This window comes from Choristoneura fumiferana, chromosome 6, assembly GCF_025370935.1.
Source record: "Choristoneura fumiferana chromosome 6, NRCan_CFum_1, whole genome shotgun sequence".
NCBI lineage: Eukaryota > Metazoa > Arthropoda > Insecta > Lepidoptera > Tortricidae > Choristoneura > Choristoneura fumiferana.
In genome coordinates, this window is record NC_133477.1 from 2,140,077 (window position 1) to 2,156,748 (window position 16,672).

Here is a 16,672-nt window from a genome sequence, read left to right on the forward strand (position 1 = left end):
TGTGCTAAGTGTAGGTATATTAAAATGGCGAGGTTGTGTTAACAAAAATTTTAATATTCAATGGATTTTATGAATCAGATTTAAAGTTTAAAACTAAATACATAATAAACAAATGTACAACGTAGTATGTATAATAAAGTTTTTTTTACGTTGGTTAATTGTAAAGAACAGAATCCTTCAATACGTAAAGAAATAAAATAATCAATTAAATCTGAAAAAAAGATAAAGTAAATATTGATTTTTGTATCTTTATTTCTGTTTCTTGTATGTACGTAACATCTGACTTTTCCAAATTAGACCTGACAACTGCTTTACTTCCCTGCAATAATTTGACGTGAGTACTACGTGAGTACATAATGATGATGATGACCTATTCAGTATGGGTGTGACACGTGTCAGGAGTGACTTCATAATGGCTGACAATATAATAATATTTTTTACCCGGAAAATGCCCAACTATCTTAGCCACTTTTGACGGATCTGCTATCCGGTTTTACCAGCAAAACTTATTTATCACATTTCCCCAAAAAAAAAACAAAGTTGACCTTATACCCGGAAACTTTAGCAGAAAAAACATCTACGAATAAGTTTCCCAAGCTTCGCGTATGCTGCTGTCGCCGCTATTGGCTCTATCGGGCCAAAGTTTTTGAATTCATGAAACTAAAGCGTTGGAGGGCCATTTGAAAGGGTCCAGGACATAGAAGGAGAAATCAGAGCAATCTCTTTAAATGAAGGAAACGCTGCGTCGATTGGAAGCGAGCATTTTCACTTTAAAGTGAAGTTATTTAAGGCGCTGTTACACATGCACATATTCATGCTTATGAGCAAATAAAACCGGATAAAACCGGATAGCAGATCCGTCAAAAGTGAGTAAGATATTTGGGCATTTTTCCGGGTAAAAAATATTATTCTATCTATTGTCCGCCATTATGAAGTCACTCCTGATACGTGTCACACCCGTACTGAATACGTCATCATCATCATCAGTACCTACTCACGTCAAATTATTGAGGGAAGTGAAGCAGTGCTTCGCGTATGCTGCTGTCATCGCTATTGGCTCTATCGGGCGAAAGTTTTTGAATTCATGAAACTAAAGCGTTGTAGGGCCATTTGAAAGGGTCCAGGACATAGAAGGAGAAATCAGAGCAATCTCTTTAAATGAAGGAAACGTTTCGTCGATTGGAAGCGAACATTTTCACTTTGAAGTGAAGTTATTTAAGGCGCTGCCTGTTACACATGCTCGTTACTAGCATGCTTATGAGAGTTATGAGCATCGGTAAGGAGTTCCACAGTCAAAAAAATGTATGAAATTATGATCCGATATCGGATCGGATAATCTTAAAACCGCTCTTAAGGCGCGCAAACCTATCTATGCTTAGGGAATACTATTCTGTCTGTCGTCGTGTGCATGGCTGTTATAGTAGTCTGTTTACATATAGCTGCGTATTTATAATTTATTTTTGTTGTTAATGTTTATGTATCTTTGTTATTAGTTTAATCTGCTGTAAATTGCACTACCTGCTAATTTTTATTCCTTACTTCTTTCTAAGAAGAAATCTCTCTGAAGCGAGAAGCCTGCCTGTTCCTTAACTTGTATTTTTTTAATATATCTTTATTGTGTTAACTGACGAGTCATTGTGTAGTATTGTAAGTAGTATATGATTAAAAAAAGGTAAAAAGCGTTTATATTTATAATACCTCAGCCGTTTTTTCTGCAGTCCCTTGTCTATTATAGAAAGCTGAACAGATTGCGAGCAATAGCCGCCGGTCGTTTTTATTGGGGGCCTCGGGATAAACTTGTCTACGCTTTTGTTTCGGGTCACATTTTCGATTTACCCAGGAATCAATGAATATTGTATGAGAGGAAGTTTTAACGTGTTTAACCTGTCATCTCAAGGATAACAGATCGAAGGATTTTAATTTGTGTCTGGAGAGGACAGTTAAAAGTCTGTTTTTATGTGATATAGACAAATTCTTTTTTAACTCATAAACTGAGTTTGACAGTGCTATTTTTTACTCGACTGGTTGAATGAAGGTTGCTTTTCGAGCGCACACTGCAGCGTAAATGTCTGGAGCACAGAAAAGAAAAAACTTGTTTTTTCAGCTCCGTGATTTCATCCGTGATATAAAAATGTGCGTGGAACAGAAACAGACGGAGATAAATAATTTTGCATTTTTAATATACTAGAGAGAGAGCGAGGGAGAGAGATTTATGTACACATATTAGATATACTTAAAGAAAAACACATGAACAAATAATAAATTAAATGAATACATCGAAACATATAAATTGGACCCCACTCAGTATATAATCTTGCGGCAAGCCGCAATGCAGCTTCTCAGTGACCTGCTCCGGCTTTGGTCGGGTACAATAAAAAAAAGCAGTTTCTAATAATAATATAAGGTACTTCACATTTTTCAGCTCCATTTCCCAAAAACTACACCCACGCGAAGCCGGGAAACGTTGCTAGTACGTATGTATTATACATAAACCTTCTGTATGTTCCACGGTTTCTAACTCATGGTGAACATCAGTTTAAGTTCGTCGCTTAGTTTGAAAGGTCTAAGCGTTTAGACGTCGGAAAGCAATTTTTATAGTATGTGAATATAGTAAGAATTTTATAGTGTCATGTTTTTAAATAATAAGTACTTAATTACTTCCTGACCCGCCGTAGAACGTTCTCACAGTAAGTGTCACAATGAACTCCCTTGTCATGCAATGCGATGTCACTATGATTTTTTCTACGAAAAGGTTCCACAGTGGTTCACAATTCATTTGATTCGAAAATACGTGAAGTTAATTAAATAATTACGACTTATATTACGACAAAATAATATTACTATAAAGTAAGGACAAATATCTGTAGGAAAGTAAATATTTATGCTTTAGTAAACAAAGTAAGTAACGAAATGATCATCATTTAGGAGTTCGTCTGTTTAAAAAGTAAGTAGAGTTCTATATTGAATATTAAATCTTCGGTTGGGCTTTGACGCATCTTGATGTCAACCTTACATCTTTCGAAAGGCCATACGTTAGGAAAGTTGTCAGCTGGTATTGTTATGTTGCTTAACTTGTGGTGACCCTGAAAAAGTATCTGAACTTTTAAAAAAATATTCCAATGAACTGAAATACTCCTTTTTTTGAAGTGGGTTAAAATCACTGCTACATCGCAACTAGCGATGCAAAATTACGAAGAAACCGGCTAAAATATTAGATTTTAAGACACTTATGTCAGCTTCATTATACTGTATTTATATCAATAGCATTTATAAAAAGTGTAAACAAACCGATTTCATAAAAAATCTTGTATAAACACCCACTGGATCGAATCAATAACACATCTATAATTCGTGTCTTTTAACTAGACGTCTTTCACCAAAATTCACTGGATTTCAATATTTAATTTTCATTAGAAAAATCTTCGTCAAAATATGACGTTATTTCTTTAATGAAACATTTATGTATTATCTGTAGTAAGTAGCATAGACTAGCGTAGAGTTGGTGGAAAATTTGACATTTAAAAAATCGAATCTCGAATCGCTCGATCGAATAAGCAATTTTTATTTAGTTACCTAAAATTTAAAAATTGTTGCTGCTTTTATAATTCAATAAACAGTATTTGCAATTAAATCACGTATTGTATATAATAAAACAGACAAAAATACTATGATCTAATCAATTAATAAAAAAAAGTAATCAATTTACTGAAAAGATTAATTGTTTTGCAATAGGTTCTAGGTTTTCACAATACATCACTAAATGTCATCAATAAATAGGTGAATGCTAACCACAAAACCAAAAAACGCTTTAAAAAAACAAGTTTCTTGTATTACGACCCCTTTTAATTAATAACTTTATTTCATTTCTAGTATTTGTTGTTATAGCGGCCACAGTAGTATTACGACTCAAGAGTCCTAGTCCTGTGACAGGCGGACGGATAGACAGACAGACCAGGGTCCCGTCGTTGGCACCCTTTGGGTATGGGGGTGTAGTTATTGTACGACCTGGACAATGCTCGACCGATTTTGTACGACCTGATAATTCAATCACATGCCACTTGGAATACGGGTCGAGCTTTATCACCCTGTACCGATAATGTTCAAGGTGCCATTGGACAACCTGATTTTGTACGACCTAATAATCGGAGCACACTTTTGACAGCAAGCAATCGATTCGCACGATTGATCATGTTTTTCGTGTACACCGAATATTAATAAATTTAGTAGAAAATAACTTAATTTAGTCCTGGCGCTTCGCCGGCCGCTGCCGCGGCACGCTCGCTACGCTCGCTCGGCTCGCACATTGTGGTCACAATTGGACCTAACACAACCTAACACAAATCTATGGTCATTCGATTCGATTGGATTCCGATTATAACGACGTACAGTAACAGGTCGAGCATTAACAGGCCGAGCAAAAATTTGGACACCCTAATAATGCACGACCTAATATTGTACGACTTGATAATGCTAATCCAAAATGAGTTCGTCTAGGACCAAGTATTGAGTTCGTATTATCAGGTCGTACAGTGATGGCTGAGCAGTATAGGGTCGAGCATTACTGGTCCCCGGGTATGGAACCCAAAAAAACCTTGTAATAATAAAACTATCTTACCGCCGCTAAAGGGCAAGTGACGCCGGTCGCGGCTACCGCCTGGCCGACATAAGGATCCGTTTTCAGCATGTCGCAAAATTTGAAGTGCATCTCTACGAAACTGCGTTTGTATTCATTGTGGAGATACTCGAAGAAAATTAAATGCGCCTGAAATGTAGTGAGAGGTAGTTTTACCGGAAAAGTTTGAGTCTGTGGTATTCGAAATGTATGTGAAAAATTAAACTATGAGCTATACGGTGAAGGAAAACATCGAAGTTCCCAATTTTTAGGTATTGGTTTGTGCTAACTGTATGCCAAATTTCAAGTCAAAAGTCAAAAAGTCAAAATATCTTTATTCAATTTAGGCTATAACAAGCACTTATGAATGTCAAAAAAAAATCTACCACCGGTTCGGAAAAACCTCTGCTGAGAAGAATCCGGCAAGAAACTCAACGAGGTATATATATATATATATATATTTTTTTTTTTAAACAGATTTACAATATTATTAAATGATATGTATACATCACAAGTATTTAACACAACTTTATTTTTAACACAGTAGGTTCGCTATTTGAAGGGATCGCTAATGCGGATCGGAATTATTTCCAAATATACCTGTCCATGATATAATCATTAACTTTATAATACGCCTTTGATATTAATGTCTTCTTGACAATAGATCTGAATTTTGTATCCGTTTCATTTATAATATTTTTTGGAATTTTATTATAAAAACGTATGCAATTTCCCAGAAAAGACTTTTTGGTTTTAGCCAGTCTGTAAGATGGAACTTTAAGCTTCCCTGTGTTTCTAGTAGCCTTTGGCTTATCGACGTTAGTGGGAAAATCACATATGTTCTTCCTAACATACATGATTATTTCAAAAACATAAAGCGACGGCAGGGTTAGGATATCTGTTTCCTTAAAAAAAGATCTTAAAGATTCACGCGTCAAGTTTCTAAGACAACTGGAAGTACCCTCTAGGTTCTGGTTCCCCGGCAATTTGTATGAAATAACCTACTTTAATGACGTAGTCGTATCTTCTTATTGCGTTAATAAAGAACTTGTTTTTGTTTTTGATGTTAGTATTTGATATTACTTTCATCTTGCTACCTCCACTTTCTGATAGTGTAACGGACGGATTAAAAATAATATTATTTAACTAGCTTTTGCCCGCGGCTTCGCCCGCGTGGAATTCGGTTATCGCGCGCTGTTCCCTCGGGAACTGTGCATTTTTCCGGGATAAAAAGTAGCCTATGTCACTCTCTGACCCAAAAACTATTTCTATTCCAAAAATCACGTCGATCCGTCGCTCCGTTTAGACGTGAAAGATGGACAAAACATACAAACACACACAATATTAGTATGGATTGTCAATAAAATTGCCATTACAGTTAAAAAACCAATGCTCTGTAAAAATCAAATTATACACAAAAAATATACAAAAAAGACATAAAATACACAAAAAACACTAAATAAAACATAAAAACACCAAACATTTAAAACATTAAAAGTACTAAGAATTTTTGAGCTGGTCAAGATTTTAATGGGTCCCGACTGTTGAACTTTAAGTTAGCTACTAACAGAGTTCTAGCCCACTAAACTTGTTTTCTTCTTTTTAGGGATTTTTTTAGGCAGTCGGGTTTTTTTATTTTTTAAATTTATTGTTTTATTTAACTTTTTTAATATTTCTATTAAAATGGTAGATTAAAACTATTATAACCCTTATATTTAGAATGGGGTAATTATTAGCTTTCATTCGATACCCTACTTAATAGGTCTGAAAAAAAATTTTTTTTTGGATACATACAATTTTGGCGCTAAAAGTCCGACATTTTGTTTTTTCAAGAATTTCATGTACCCAGTGTCACTCGCGTCATCAAGACGAATCCAATGACGTATCATTTATCAAAATCGGTTCAGCCGTTGAGTAGTTACGAGAGGACAGAAATAGACATACATACATACATACATACGGGTCGAACACATAACCCTTCTTCTTCGCAGTCAGGTAAAAAAAACTAATTGGAATTATTGAACTTCGACTTCGTCGCTATCTACCCTAAAACTAAATACATTTTTATTAGTCAAGAAAGTACCCGATTCATCTCACCGTAACGTTGTTCACCCACACGTGTTTGAGTGTTCCCTCCAACTGTATGTAGTACTTGCTTTTGCGGCCATATCGGTTCACGTAGAATTTCAAATCAGCTGCATATTTGTCACTGCACATCACCGTTCTGGCGCGCTCCGGAATTACTTGTAAACACTTGAAAATATATAACTCAATATAGTAAGCACCAGTGGGCGGACGACAGACGCATTTACGTCAAAATCATGTCGAACGATATATGTAATATGGATATGACTACAATTGGTTTTAAAAAAGGAACATAATTGAACAATAGTTTACTGTTGTAATAAATAATCGCATTTGTTTCTATATTACATACATTGGGAGTTTCAAGACTTGTATATTGTTTTTAAATTTTTATTAAAGCTTTTTTGAGGCAGTCAGGTTTTGTTTTTTTGGAGTACACATTTTCTCTTAAGCAATTTAACATGATACAAAACTGGAAAATAAAACGAAAGCCATAAAAATCGACAATTTCTGTTGAAAAAATAAGTAAGAAATAAGCGAATGAAGTTTACATTCCATCTATTTCTTCCTTAGGAATGAAGTTTAGTATGGACTTTATAATGATCGTTATTTGGTCGTAGCATTATTATGATGTCGCGACGACCTGGTTAAGATCGCGGGATCGCGGTGGATGCGGCAAGCGCCAGGCCGACTTGAGCAGCTGCTGAGCAGTGGCGTCTTTCGGCTGACATGATGACGATATGTCATCATTTAATGACGGAGCTACATAATAGCTGTCGAATTAACTATTCAAAACGTCTCGAATAGTTGATTGGACTTGAATAGTAAAAAAAAAACTTTGACAATGGTTTGTCAAACAACAAAGATTATGTTTGAAGAAATAGAAAAATGCTTGCATATTCTCTATTTTATTTAATTTAACTGACGTCTGTTACAAAGAAACTTACCCAAGCATGAACGGCAACAGACGCAAGGAACAATACACAAGTGACCGCTTTCATCGTAGATACTGTTAGAACTAAATTGTAAATATCCGATTAATGCATTTTATCTTATATATGTAGATGAAAGCCATTAATGCTGAGTATAATTGGCCAAAGTTGTTATTATAAATTAATGTGGATTTTGAAATAATGACATCGCATGTCCTGAGGCTAGACTAAACAAAATTATTTTGTCATCTAACTGCAGTTAATGTAAAATAAAATCATTATACCAGTGCGAATGCAAATAGTACTTATAACAATTTCCTACGGTCTTGATTACTTGGTTCTCTAATATTTCTATGATTTTTGTTCCCAAATGCTTCATTTCCTGTTTCATATAAACGAACATTATAAAAATAGCCTGACTTAACCTATAGGGTTCTAAAGACTGTACACGATAAAATCCAATTATTTTGACCAACGCCTGCAGACGACTTTGCTAGGTTTTTATGTAAAATACATTTATATTTCTTAAATTGGACAATCTACTTTATAGTTTATTTACATTTTCTTTTCACGATAGCTAACATTTTTGGAATTGACTTCAGATTGAGGTAGTTTAGAAGTGTTTTAACTTTGGTGATTTTGCCTTTTTGACAGAAAAATGCCTCCCATATAGAAACTACTTTTGGTGCTTGGATTATAAACTTTTCCTAATCCTCCCAAGTAGGAAACAGTTACATCATGTATAATTTTGGAAAGATGATATCGTAATGAGCGTAGCATTGAAGTTGGAAACCAGGGAAGATTATCAAAAAACGCTGGACAAAGCATTTAAGGCACAGTGAAATACGTTAAGCTATATAAATTACAGGCGCTCTAACATTTTATTACGACTATATTTCACTATGCAGTTTCATAACCACTAATTAGGTACTTAAAAAAAGTACTGCTTAAAAATTTGCAGTCATTGCAAAAAATCACCAGATCATGCATGGCTGGATTTTATTGTGTACAGGCTTTATAGGATAGTCCTGAAATATATCGTCACTACTTTTAAAAAAACTCGTAGCTCAAAATAGATATTTTTTCTGAGTGAACTTTATAGACATTACATCAAGGTTCAATTTTGTTGACATATTGATTTTAGATACGTGATTTTTTCAAAGTAGTGACGATATCCCAAATAGTTCAGTTTCAGAAAAAAAAACAACCATATAAAACAGTCGGAAAATAAATCATTTGGAAGAAATAGTTTGAACACGAAGCCAGGGACAATAGCTAGTATATAATATTTTACTCAGTTATAGCAGACATAATTTTTTGCTCCGCTGATTTAAAATGCTTTATTACATATAGCTGATTCACTAATATACATTATAATTGATATCATTATAGCTTTATGAGTTTGATGAGTTTTTGCGGTTCCGGCTCCTTATCTATTATGGCGCATTATACTGAAATGCAAATATGCAATTCCAGTAAAAAGGAATCTACATTGTGATTTTAATGAACTAATAGTACATTGTGTCTTAAGGGCGGTAAATAAGGAATTACGAACGAGAGTCTATTAGAAGCCCGAAGTCGAAGACTGAGGGCTTTAATGGGTCGATGTTCGTAATTCTAGTACCGCCCGTGCGACATACAATGTTTTTCATCACATTTGCGAGTAAAATTTTATATTTAAATTTTTATAAAAACATATTCTTCAAATATTGCGATACCTTAGGCTGCGCTCTTGGCAGCGCTGCATGCCTCCCCTCCCTCAGCATGTGCCTGAGCCGCGTGTGCATGTGGTCCTGCTGCTACGCCATGCGCAGCACCATCAGTACGGGCATTGACTCATTTACCGACCTTGGGCTTCATGACAAGAAAATTTGTACGCGCAATGACTTATTTACCGACCACGGGTTTCATGACAAGCACATTAAGGTCGAGGGTTTTATTTGGGGGGTTGCAACCAAGGTATAGCCTGCATGTTTCGACACTGTTTACAACCAAGTGTGATGAAAAAATAATTACTTAGCTCATCCGCGACCTAACACTTAGCTATTTATATGCAATCTACACACGCGGTAGCGTGTCAAGCCAAGTTCAAGCTAACAGAACTGGCGAGCAGCACCTTGTGTAATCTATCTAAGAAGTATCTGTGACTTAGCCAAGTCAGACCTTTAGGCTTCAATATATTATACTAAGTTATAAGAAGAAATTATATAATCAGTTGTTATAAAATGTTTTGTATTGTTATAAATAAATTTCAGGACTTACCATTGAACTTGGCACCCATTTAGATCTGACTTTTTTGTCGCTAAAGCCAACAATCAAGGCATTATTGTCATAATATTGAACTTGGCTCTCATTTCACATTTATGTTTTGATGGGATATGCTACTTCTGGTGTACAATAAAGGCGTCTACCTCCACACTGTAAGAACACACATATCACATAAACCCAATTATCAACAGCACGCTACGCTTACCCGTTTCGAACTCATCAGAGCAACACAACCACACATTCACCATGCTACCAGATGTTAGACTATTACGCGTATTGCGTCATGTCGGTTGAAGATTGGTTAATTTTTAACCAACGTCTCTGTCAAGAGTGTAAGGACTTAGAGTAAAAAAAAAAGTTCATAGGCAATTGAAAATAAATCAAATCATATGACATTGTAATGACCTGGCGTTTAAATAGACAAACACAACATTGCAAAACATCTCTTTATTTTACATACTCGTATATATCATCACATACAGATTAAACATTTTTTTTATTATGAACTAAATACAATGTTAGCACACTTATATTTAAAACGTTGACGTGTGAAATCCAACCAAACAACGATTTAATCGCCGAGAACATACTCTAAGTATTTAGTAGTTTATTTTGTTCGTTGAGAGTTGATAAATATTACGACAACGTATAGAAATAGCGACTGTCGCTTGAGTACCTCGATCTCGAACAGTGTAACGGGTTATTACGACAACGTATAGAAATAGCGACTGTCGCTTGAGTACCTCGATCTCGAACAGTGTAACGGGTTATTACGACAACGTATAGAAATAGCGACTGTTGCTTGAGTACCTCGATCTCGAACAGTGTAACGGACTGGCATCACTTATCTCCGCAAGCACTGACTTCGTGATGCGAGCCTAGCAGCTGTTGTCAAGCGCGCGATCGGGCGGGTGAGCGACGCGGCGGGCATAGTGTCATTTTGTCCGAGAATGGGCTTTGAGCGGGTCGTCGCGTTTTGTTTTCTGTTTTATACAGGTTTTTTAAATTATCATTTTTATTTGTTAATATACTTTCGACGAACAGACTTCAACAATGACTACACTTCACTAAATAGTAATTGAATTACTTTAAAATCTTAAATACTATTGGCACTTTTTGGCAAGTATTCGTTAGTAGCATGTAGTAGTTAGTAGTATATAAAAACATGTTTAATGTTTAAAATAGGCCTTGTGCAAGGCAGATTGACTCACTAAGAGTTCTGTACAAATTTAATAGCAAGCAAAAATAAGTACTCTTCCAACAAACAGGTTATCATGTCAGATGGTATTTATTCAACGAAGGCACGTATATTTTGTATAATTCGACAACTTTTTTTATTTTTAAAAGCGGGCTCCATTAATATCTATTAAATACTAAATCAATCTTTTTAAGGCAGCCATTTTTTTCATGTTTTTAACCTAGAATTCGTTGACACAAGCTCTTCTTACTGGCAAGGGGGTATCTTCGCGAGGGTCGGTTGATGAAGTCAGATCAACACCCAGCTTCTTTTGATAGCAGAGGAGCACGATTCCACAGATGAGACATATCAGTATGAAGAAAGCGAGCATGAAGAGAAAATACAGCTGAAAAATAGACAATAAGATTGTTAATTGGGCGTTTTAAAAAAAAGTGTACCCTTTCTTTTTTTTTGAAATTTTGGAAAACTATGGGTTTTCCCACTCAGAATCGAGAGCACAATCGATTACGGTAGTTTAAAAAAATGTTCCCATAAAGATGTCAGTTTTGCGAGTTTTTTTATACACTCAGTATGGGCGTGACAAAACTGACTCAAAAAAATTTATATGAAAAAATGGGGACATTTTTTTAAACGATCGGAATCGATTCTATTCTATTGGTATTTATTTCTATTTCTATTTCTATTGTGCTCTTGATTCTGAGTAGGAAAAATAAAAAAAAGAACACTTTTTTTTTAAACGCCCAATTACATTGTGTTTCATTATGTTATCCAAATATAGAGGTCTAGGCACCGAATAAGACTTTGACCCGTTTGGAGTTGAGACCTTTGGTCCGTAGGCCTAGCCACACATATAAACTAATAAAAAAAGGTATGTAAATAGTTATAATTTAATTGTTATTTTAGGTACTGTTTTTTGTACAGTTTAGATCAAAGATATCTTTACGCTTTGGTATTCCGGTCACTTTACGCCTTCTAAAAATCTTACACAAAATTTCAAACAGGAAATAACGGCAACAAGGAAGTACGAGTACAGTGTAAACATATCAATCAAGTACGAAATATCTAATTACAAAAGAATAATCATAATCCTTCTGTCAAGTCGAAAGTATTCAGAGTCGTAGCACCTCTACGCCGTAGAGAGCGCCTCTACGGCGCGCGTAGCTTTGATTTTGAATTACAATACTGAGACAAACAGAAGGAAATTTGTTATCACAGAAGCGCTGCAGTGTGGAATCTGTTATAACGTAGGACATATTTAGCAATAAGTTTTTATTAATTATTACATTTTTAGGGCGTTCCTTATTTCGCAAAACATTAATGGTCATAATGGGCATTAGCAGATTTGACATGGCATGATTAGGCATAACATTCAACTGGCATAATATAAAGGAACATAATATAAAGATTATTATTAAAGTTTCATCAAATTGAATGATCAACCAAGTTATTTAACTGATTTAATTTTACAGGAACATTTTATTTTTATAAAATTGGAAACCCTCAAAACGACCATTTTTGTCGGCAATCGATAATAATTTTTCGAACATTCGAGACAAATTAGTCTCTTGCATTCAATGATGTCACTTATTTTAACCACCTTTTATGACTGTGTTACTAGGAAGCATGTTTTACTAAAAAATAAAAATGTATATTTTTTTATTATAATAAAAATGATAACAAATAAAACACACACAACCACCTGCGTTCGGTCTGGGAGACCACGTAAGAATATTACGCAACCACCTACCTACGGTCTCTGAGACCGTTGTCGCCAGTATTAAGCTCACTTAATTCAAAGGAATACACATCCAAACGTTTCGACCACATGGCGGCCATTGATATACCCCCGGAAAAGGTACAAGGTTGCATCGAATTATTATGATTTTTAAATCTGCTAAGGTCTGTGAGACCGCACGTAGGTGGTTAAGGGTTAAGTGCGAGTGCTATCATTTTATGTAAGGTTCATATTGTCAAAATTCAAAATCAAATGCCAAATACGGCAGGGAGCTTTATAGTTGTGCAATTATGTCAGAATATACTTCATAACCGCCATTAACTATCCTCCTGAGTCCTCGCGTACTTTATAAAGGACCAATTAACACTAAGAATAACAAAATAATCTAATAATAACAAAAGTACAAAATGATCATTGAATAAAGAATTGTAAGAATTTGAAATAATGTCCAAAATAACAAAGCAGGTCAGCCACGTCTAGGTCTTAAGCACTAAGTTTGTTAAAAAAAGTCAGGACTCAGGAGGCTATACAGCAAAACGTACACCTCAAAATAGTCGTAACACAAACGATTTCAGAACACACCAAGCGACCTACTTTATCTGGCTGGCTAGCAATGACATCATCTCTTGAAAAACAACCCCAACGCATGCGTAAAGAATAAATGACACGCGTAAAATTGAATGGTTTTTACTTTTAAAACAAAAGGCAAACGGTGATTTAAAAAGAACTTACTCCAAAATAGGCGAATAGGGTTTCGTAAGGAGACATGGCTTCCCTGGAGAGTCCGATGGGTCACTGATGGAAGAGCAAAGGGAAGGCAGGCTGCCAAGTGTGGGAACGACGCATTTTATTGAATCATATCGATTCCATGGTGTTTTACTTAGTAGAGGCGTGTTTAGCTGTGACGTATTAAAATGAAATTAAAAGTTTCTTTAAAATAAATGAATTGTTCTTTACATTGATGATAAATTTAAATGACTCTTTATTATACATACATCACAAACAGTAAACGATACAGAAAACAGGTAGGTACGCAGAGGAAATTACAAGATAAGCATAGGCGGCCTTAATGCTTCAGAGCGATCTCTTCCAGGCAACTTTTTCAATAGAACGAAGTTAACGAATATACAGCACGTGGTGCAATAAAAAAAAACTTTTTCACCTCAGCAACTCTAACAGCCAGGTTTTGCAGAGAGCAAAATCGCATTTTACTCACTCCGTGAGATAAAGTAACTTTTTAATTATTTTTTTTAAATTCTAGACAGTGCTGGATCTACCTACTCACTGAATTACAAATATTCGAACTTCACTTTGATCTGGCACTTTTACTTCAACACGAAAAAAGCGAGAGATAGGATCAAATGTGTGATTACATACAATGTTAAATTAAATTTATAGTAAGTATTAAAAATATATCTATAATAAATTATATGAAAATTAAATATTTCCAAAATTTTCCCACTCTTTTAATAAAGTATGCAACCTCGTTGCACGAAAGCCGCTGCTCTTGTTTTTTTTTTTAGTACCTAGCGTTCCGTATACTGCCTACCTCTGAGTTGGAAAAATATATGTCAAATTGAATGAATTTGCAACTAAATCTATTTATGTTTATTTAATATAAATCCTGATAAATCCATATTTAAAGCTTAATAACATTTATAATTATTTATACGTTTATTGTTCAACCTTTTTAATGACCCAAAGATGAGGCTTTTTGCAGTAGGTATAATAAATATGACATATTTTACAAGTAAGTAGTTTTAAGTTCAAACTACAATGCATGTTATGTTAAGAGTATGAGATTTATATCGTACCTACTTGACACTTTTTCGTTCCGAATTCAAAACCTCTCTACTTGCCGGAGACTTGATCATTGTCTGGCATTCTTAACTTTTTAGTGACTTTTTAAAGATGTAATGGCGACTGTACGTATCATTTTTGAGTAAAGGTTTCTAAATGTGATTATTATATGTATTTGTTTCTTAATAATCGTATTGTTTATATATTTTTTATATTGTTTGTTTTGTAAATGGGTAAGTATATGTGATTTTATTCTAACCTGTGTTCTCGCTGCTGAGGTGAAAAGTTGTATGTGTCACACGAGACCAAATTTTTTTTGCATCTCGTGTGTTTGAATCCCTCACTGCTCTCAGGATTCTAACCTAGAATCACTCGCTACGCTCGTGATTCAATTATAGAATCCTTCGCTTGCTCGGGATTCAAATTCAACTCGTACCAAAAAACAACTTTGCTCTCTTGTTGCACAAATAACAATTTATTATGATCACTTTTTATATAAGGTTTTTAAGCATAAACTAAAAAAAACTAAGGTCGTCTATACTTTTAAAGGCTGCAATAGATCTTGGGCGAGCGTCGCCGGGTGTACACCAATACCAACGTTTAGACAGTATAATATTTGCATTGTCTTGACATCTCTCGGTAAAGTCAAGCGCCAACGTGTATGTCGGCGGCCGATCGTAAAATCCGCCAGATCACGCAATTCCTAGGCATATCGTAGGCTCGTGCGTTGTGGTCACAATTCACACTTACCACTCCTGGCTCCGCTCGTCGTACCAAAATTTTTCTTTTTATCGGCGTTAACGTATAAATGAACACGACCGGGTTCTTTACTCGATGTCCTTATTCCCATCCGATGTATTTTTCACTGTGTATCGAATATGTGTAAATCTGTCTCTCTTTCTCTCTCTCTCTCTTTTACTCTTTCTCTCCCCCTCTCTCATCTGGGTCATGATCCACGTTTTTCAGTCACACTGCCGACTCCCGTCATAAGAATCTAAGCTGGAAATTCCCATTTATTAGTTTACTCGCAATATTTAATTGACATGGAGTGTTCAATAATTACGTTCCCCAACAACTTCAAACAAAGTCGTGCCGGAGACAGTTTGTGAGCTGCAGCTGCTTCTGATTAATATTGTTCATAAGTTCCTGAACGAAACTACCACCGCCATTTGAGCTCTGCTACCTAAAGAACCTAGTTGCAAATAAAGGTCTGCATTCCTTGGACTTATTGTTTCAATACTCAAGAATACTTGTAAAATAAATTGATAATAATAAAACTGAGAGAGTAGTTATCTTTACACACTATAAGATGTTAGTCAACTATAAGTCAGACTATAAGATCTTTTAAATTAAGCGAGGGATTAGTTTAATCAGTTAGATATTTTTTAACGGAAACTTTATACAGTGATTCGGGAGACGTTCGTTCAATAATAAATGTAGTGTGCTAACGTATCCACGTATGGTATGTGTGAAGTTCCCAATCCGCACTGGGCCCGCGTGGGAGCTACTACCCAAGTCCTCTTATTCTGAGAGGAGGCCTGTGCCCAGCAGTGGTAGGCTGGGATGATGATGATGATGAACACGTATCCAGTGGTCATTGGTTTTAAGAATATCATTAACTAGTAATAAATCAAAGAGCCAGTTAAGAGAACGTGATACTTCACCTATTAAATTCGATTTCAGGTCTCTGCTCATTACAACGTATGATACCATAACCGTAATAGGACCGTGACAGGCAAAAATGTATTCTTTGTATTGAAAAATATGAGACTATGCCCACGACTAGCGTTTGGTAATCAACCGTCGCCGTCGCATGTCGTGTATGCGCTTGACATTCCGTTCCTGACACGTTCCTATTACGGTCATGGCATGATACGGTGTAGTGGGTAGAGACCTTTAGGTTGATTATTCATCATCATCATCATCATGTCAGCCGAAAACCGTCCACTGCTGGACATATCGTAGGCCAAGGCTCTCCACTCAGACCGGTCTTGTGCTTTCCGCATCCAACGCGATCCCGCGATCTTAACCAGATCGTCGCT

General features: G+C 35.5%; 1 protein-coding gene across 1 annotated transcript; it reads right to left on the bottom strand.

The window, feature by feature from the left end:
- Nucleotides 1-2,921: 2,921 nt before the first annotated feature.
- Nucleotides 2,922-7,689, bottom strand: LOC141428568 (uncharacterized). Its single transcript, XM_074088569.1, has 4 exons — nt 7,645-7,689; nt 6,710-6,865; nt 4,616-4,762; nt 2,922-3,083 (listed from the first exon to the last, which is right to left on the bottom strand). The coding sequence occupies exons 2-4, from the start codon at nt 6,827-6,829 to the stop codon at nt 2,922-2,924; spliced, it is 429 nt and encodes a 142-aa protein (XP_073944670.1). The 5' UTR covers nt 6,830-6,865; nt 7,645-7,689.
- Between the last annotated feature and the right edge of the window lie 8,983 nt (nt 7,690-16,672).

What these genes read in the sequence shown, in the direction of transcription:
- LOC141428568 (XM_074088569.1), bottom strand. Translation starts at nt 6,829, where the DNA reads ATGTGCAGTGACAAATATGCAGCTGATTTGAAATTCTACGTGAACCGA. An exon ending in TGTGGGTGAACAACGTTACG is followed by an intron (nt 4,763 to 6,709) that starts GTGAGATGAATC and finishes ACTACATTTCAG; the next exon opens with GCGCATTTAATTTTCTTCGA. An exon ending in TCACTTGCCCTTTAGCGGCG is followed by an intron (nt 3,084 to 4,615) that starts GTAAGATAGTTT and finishes ATACTTTTTCAG; the next exon opens with GGTCACCACAAGTTAAGCAA.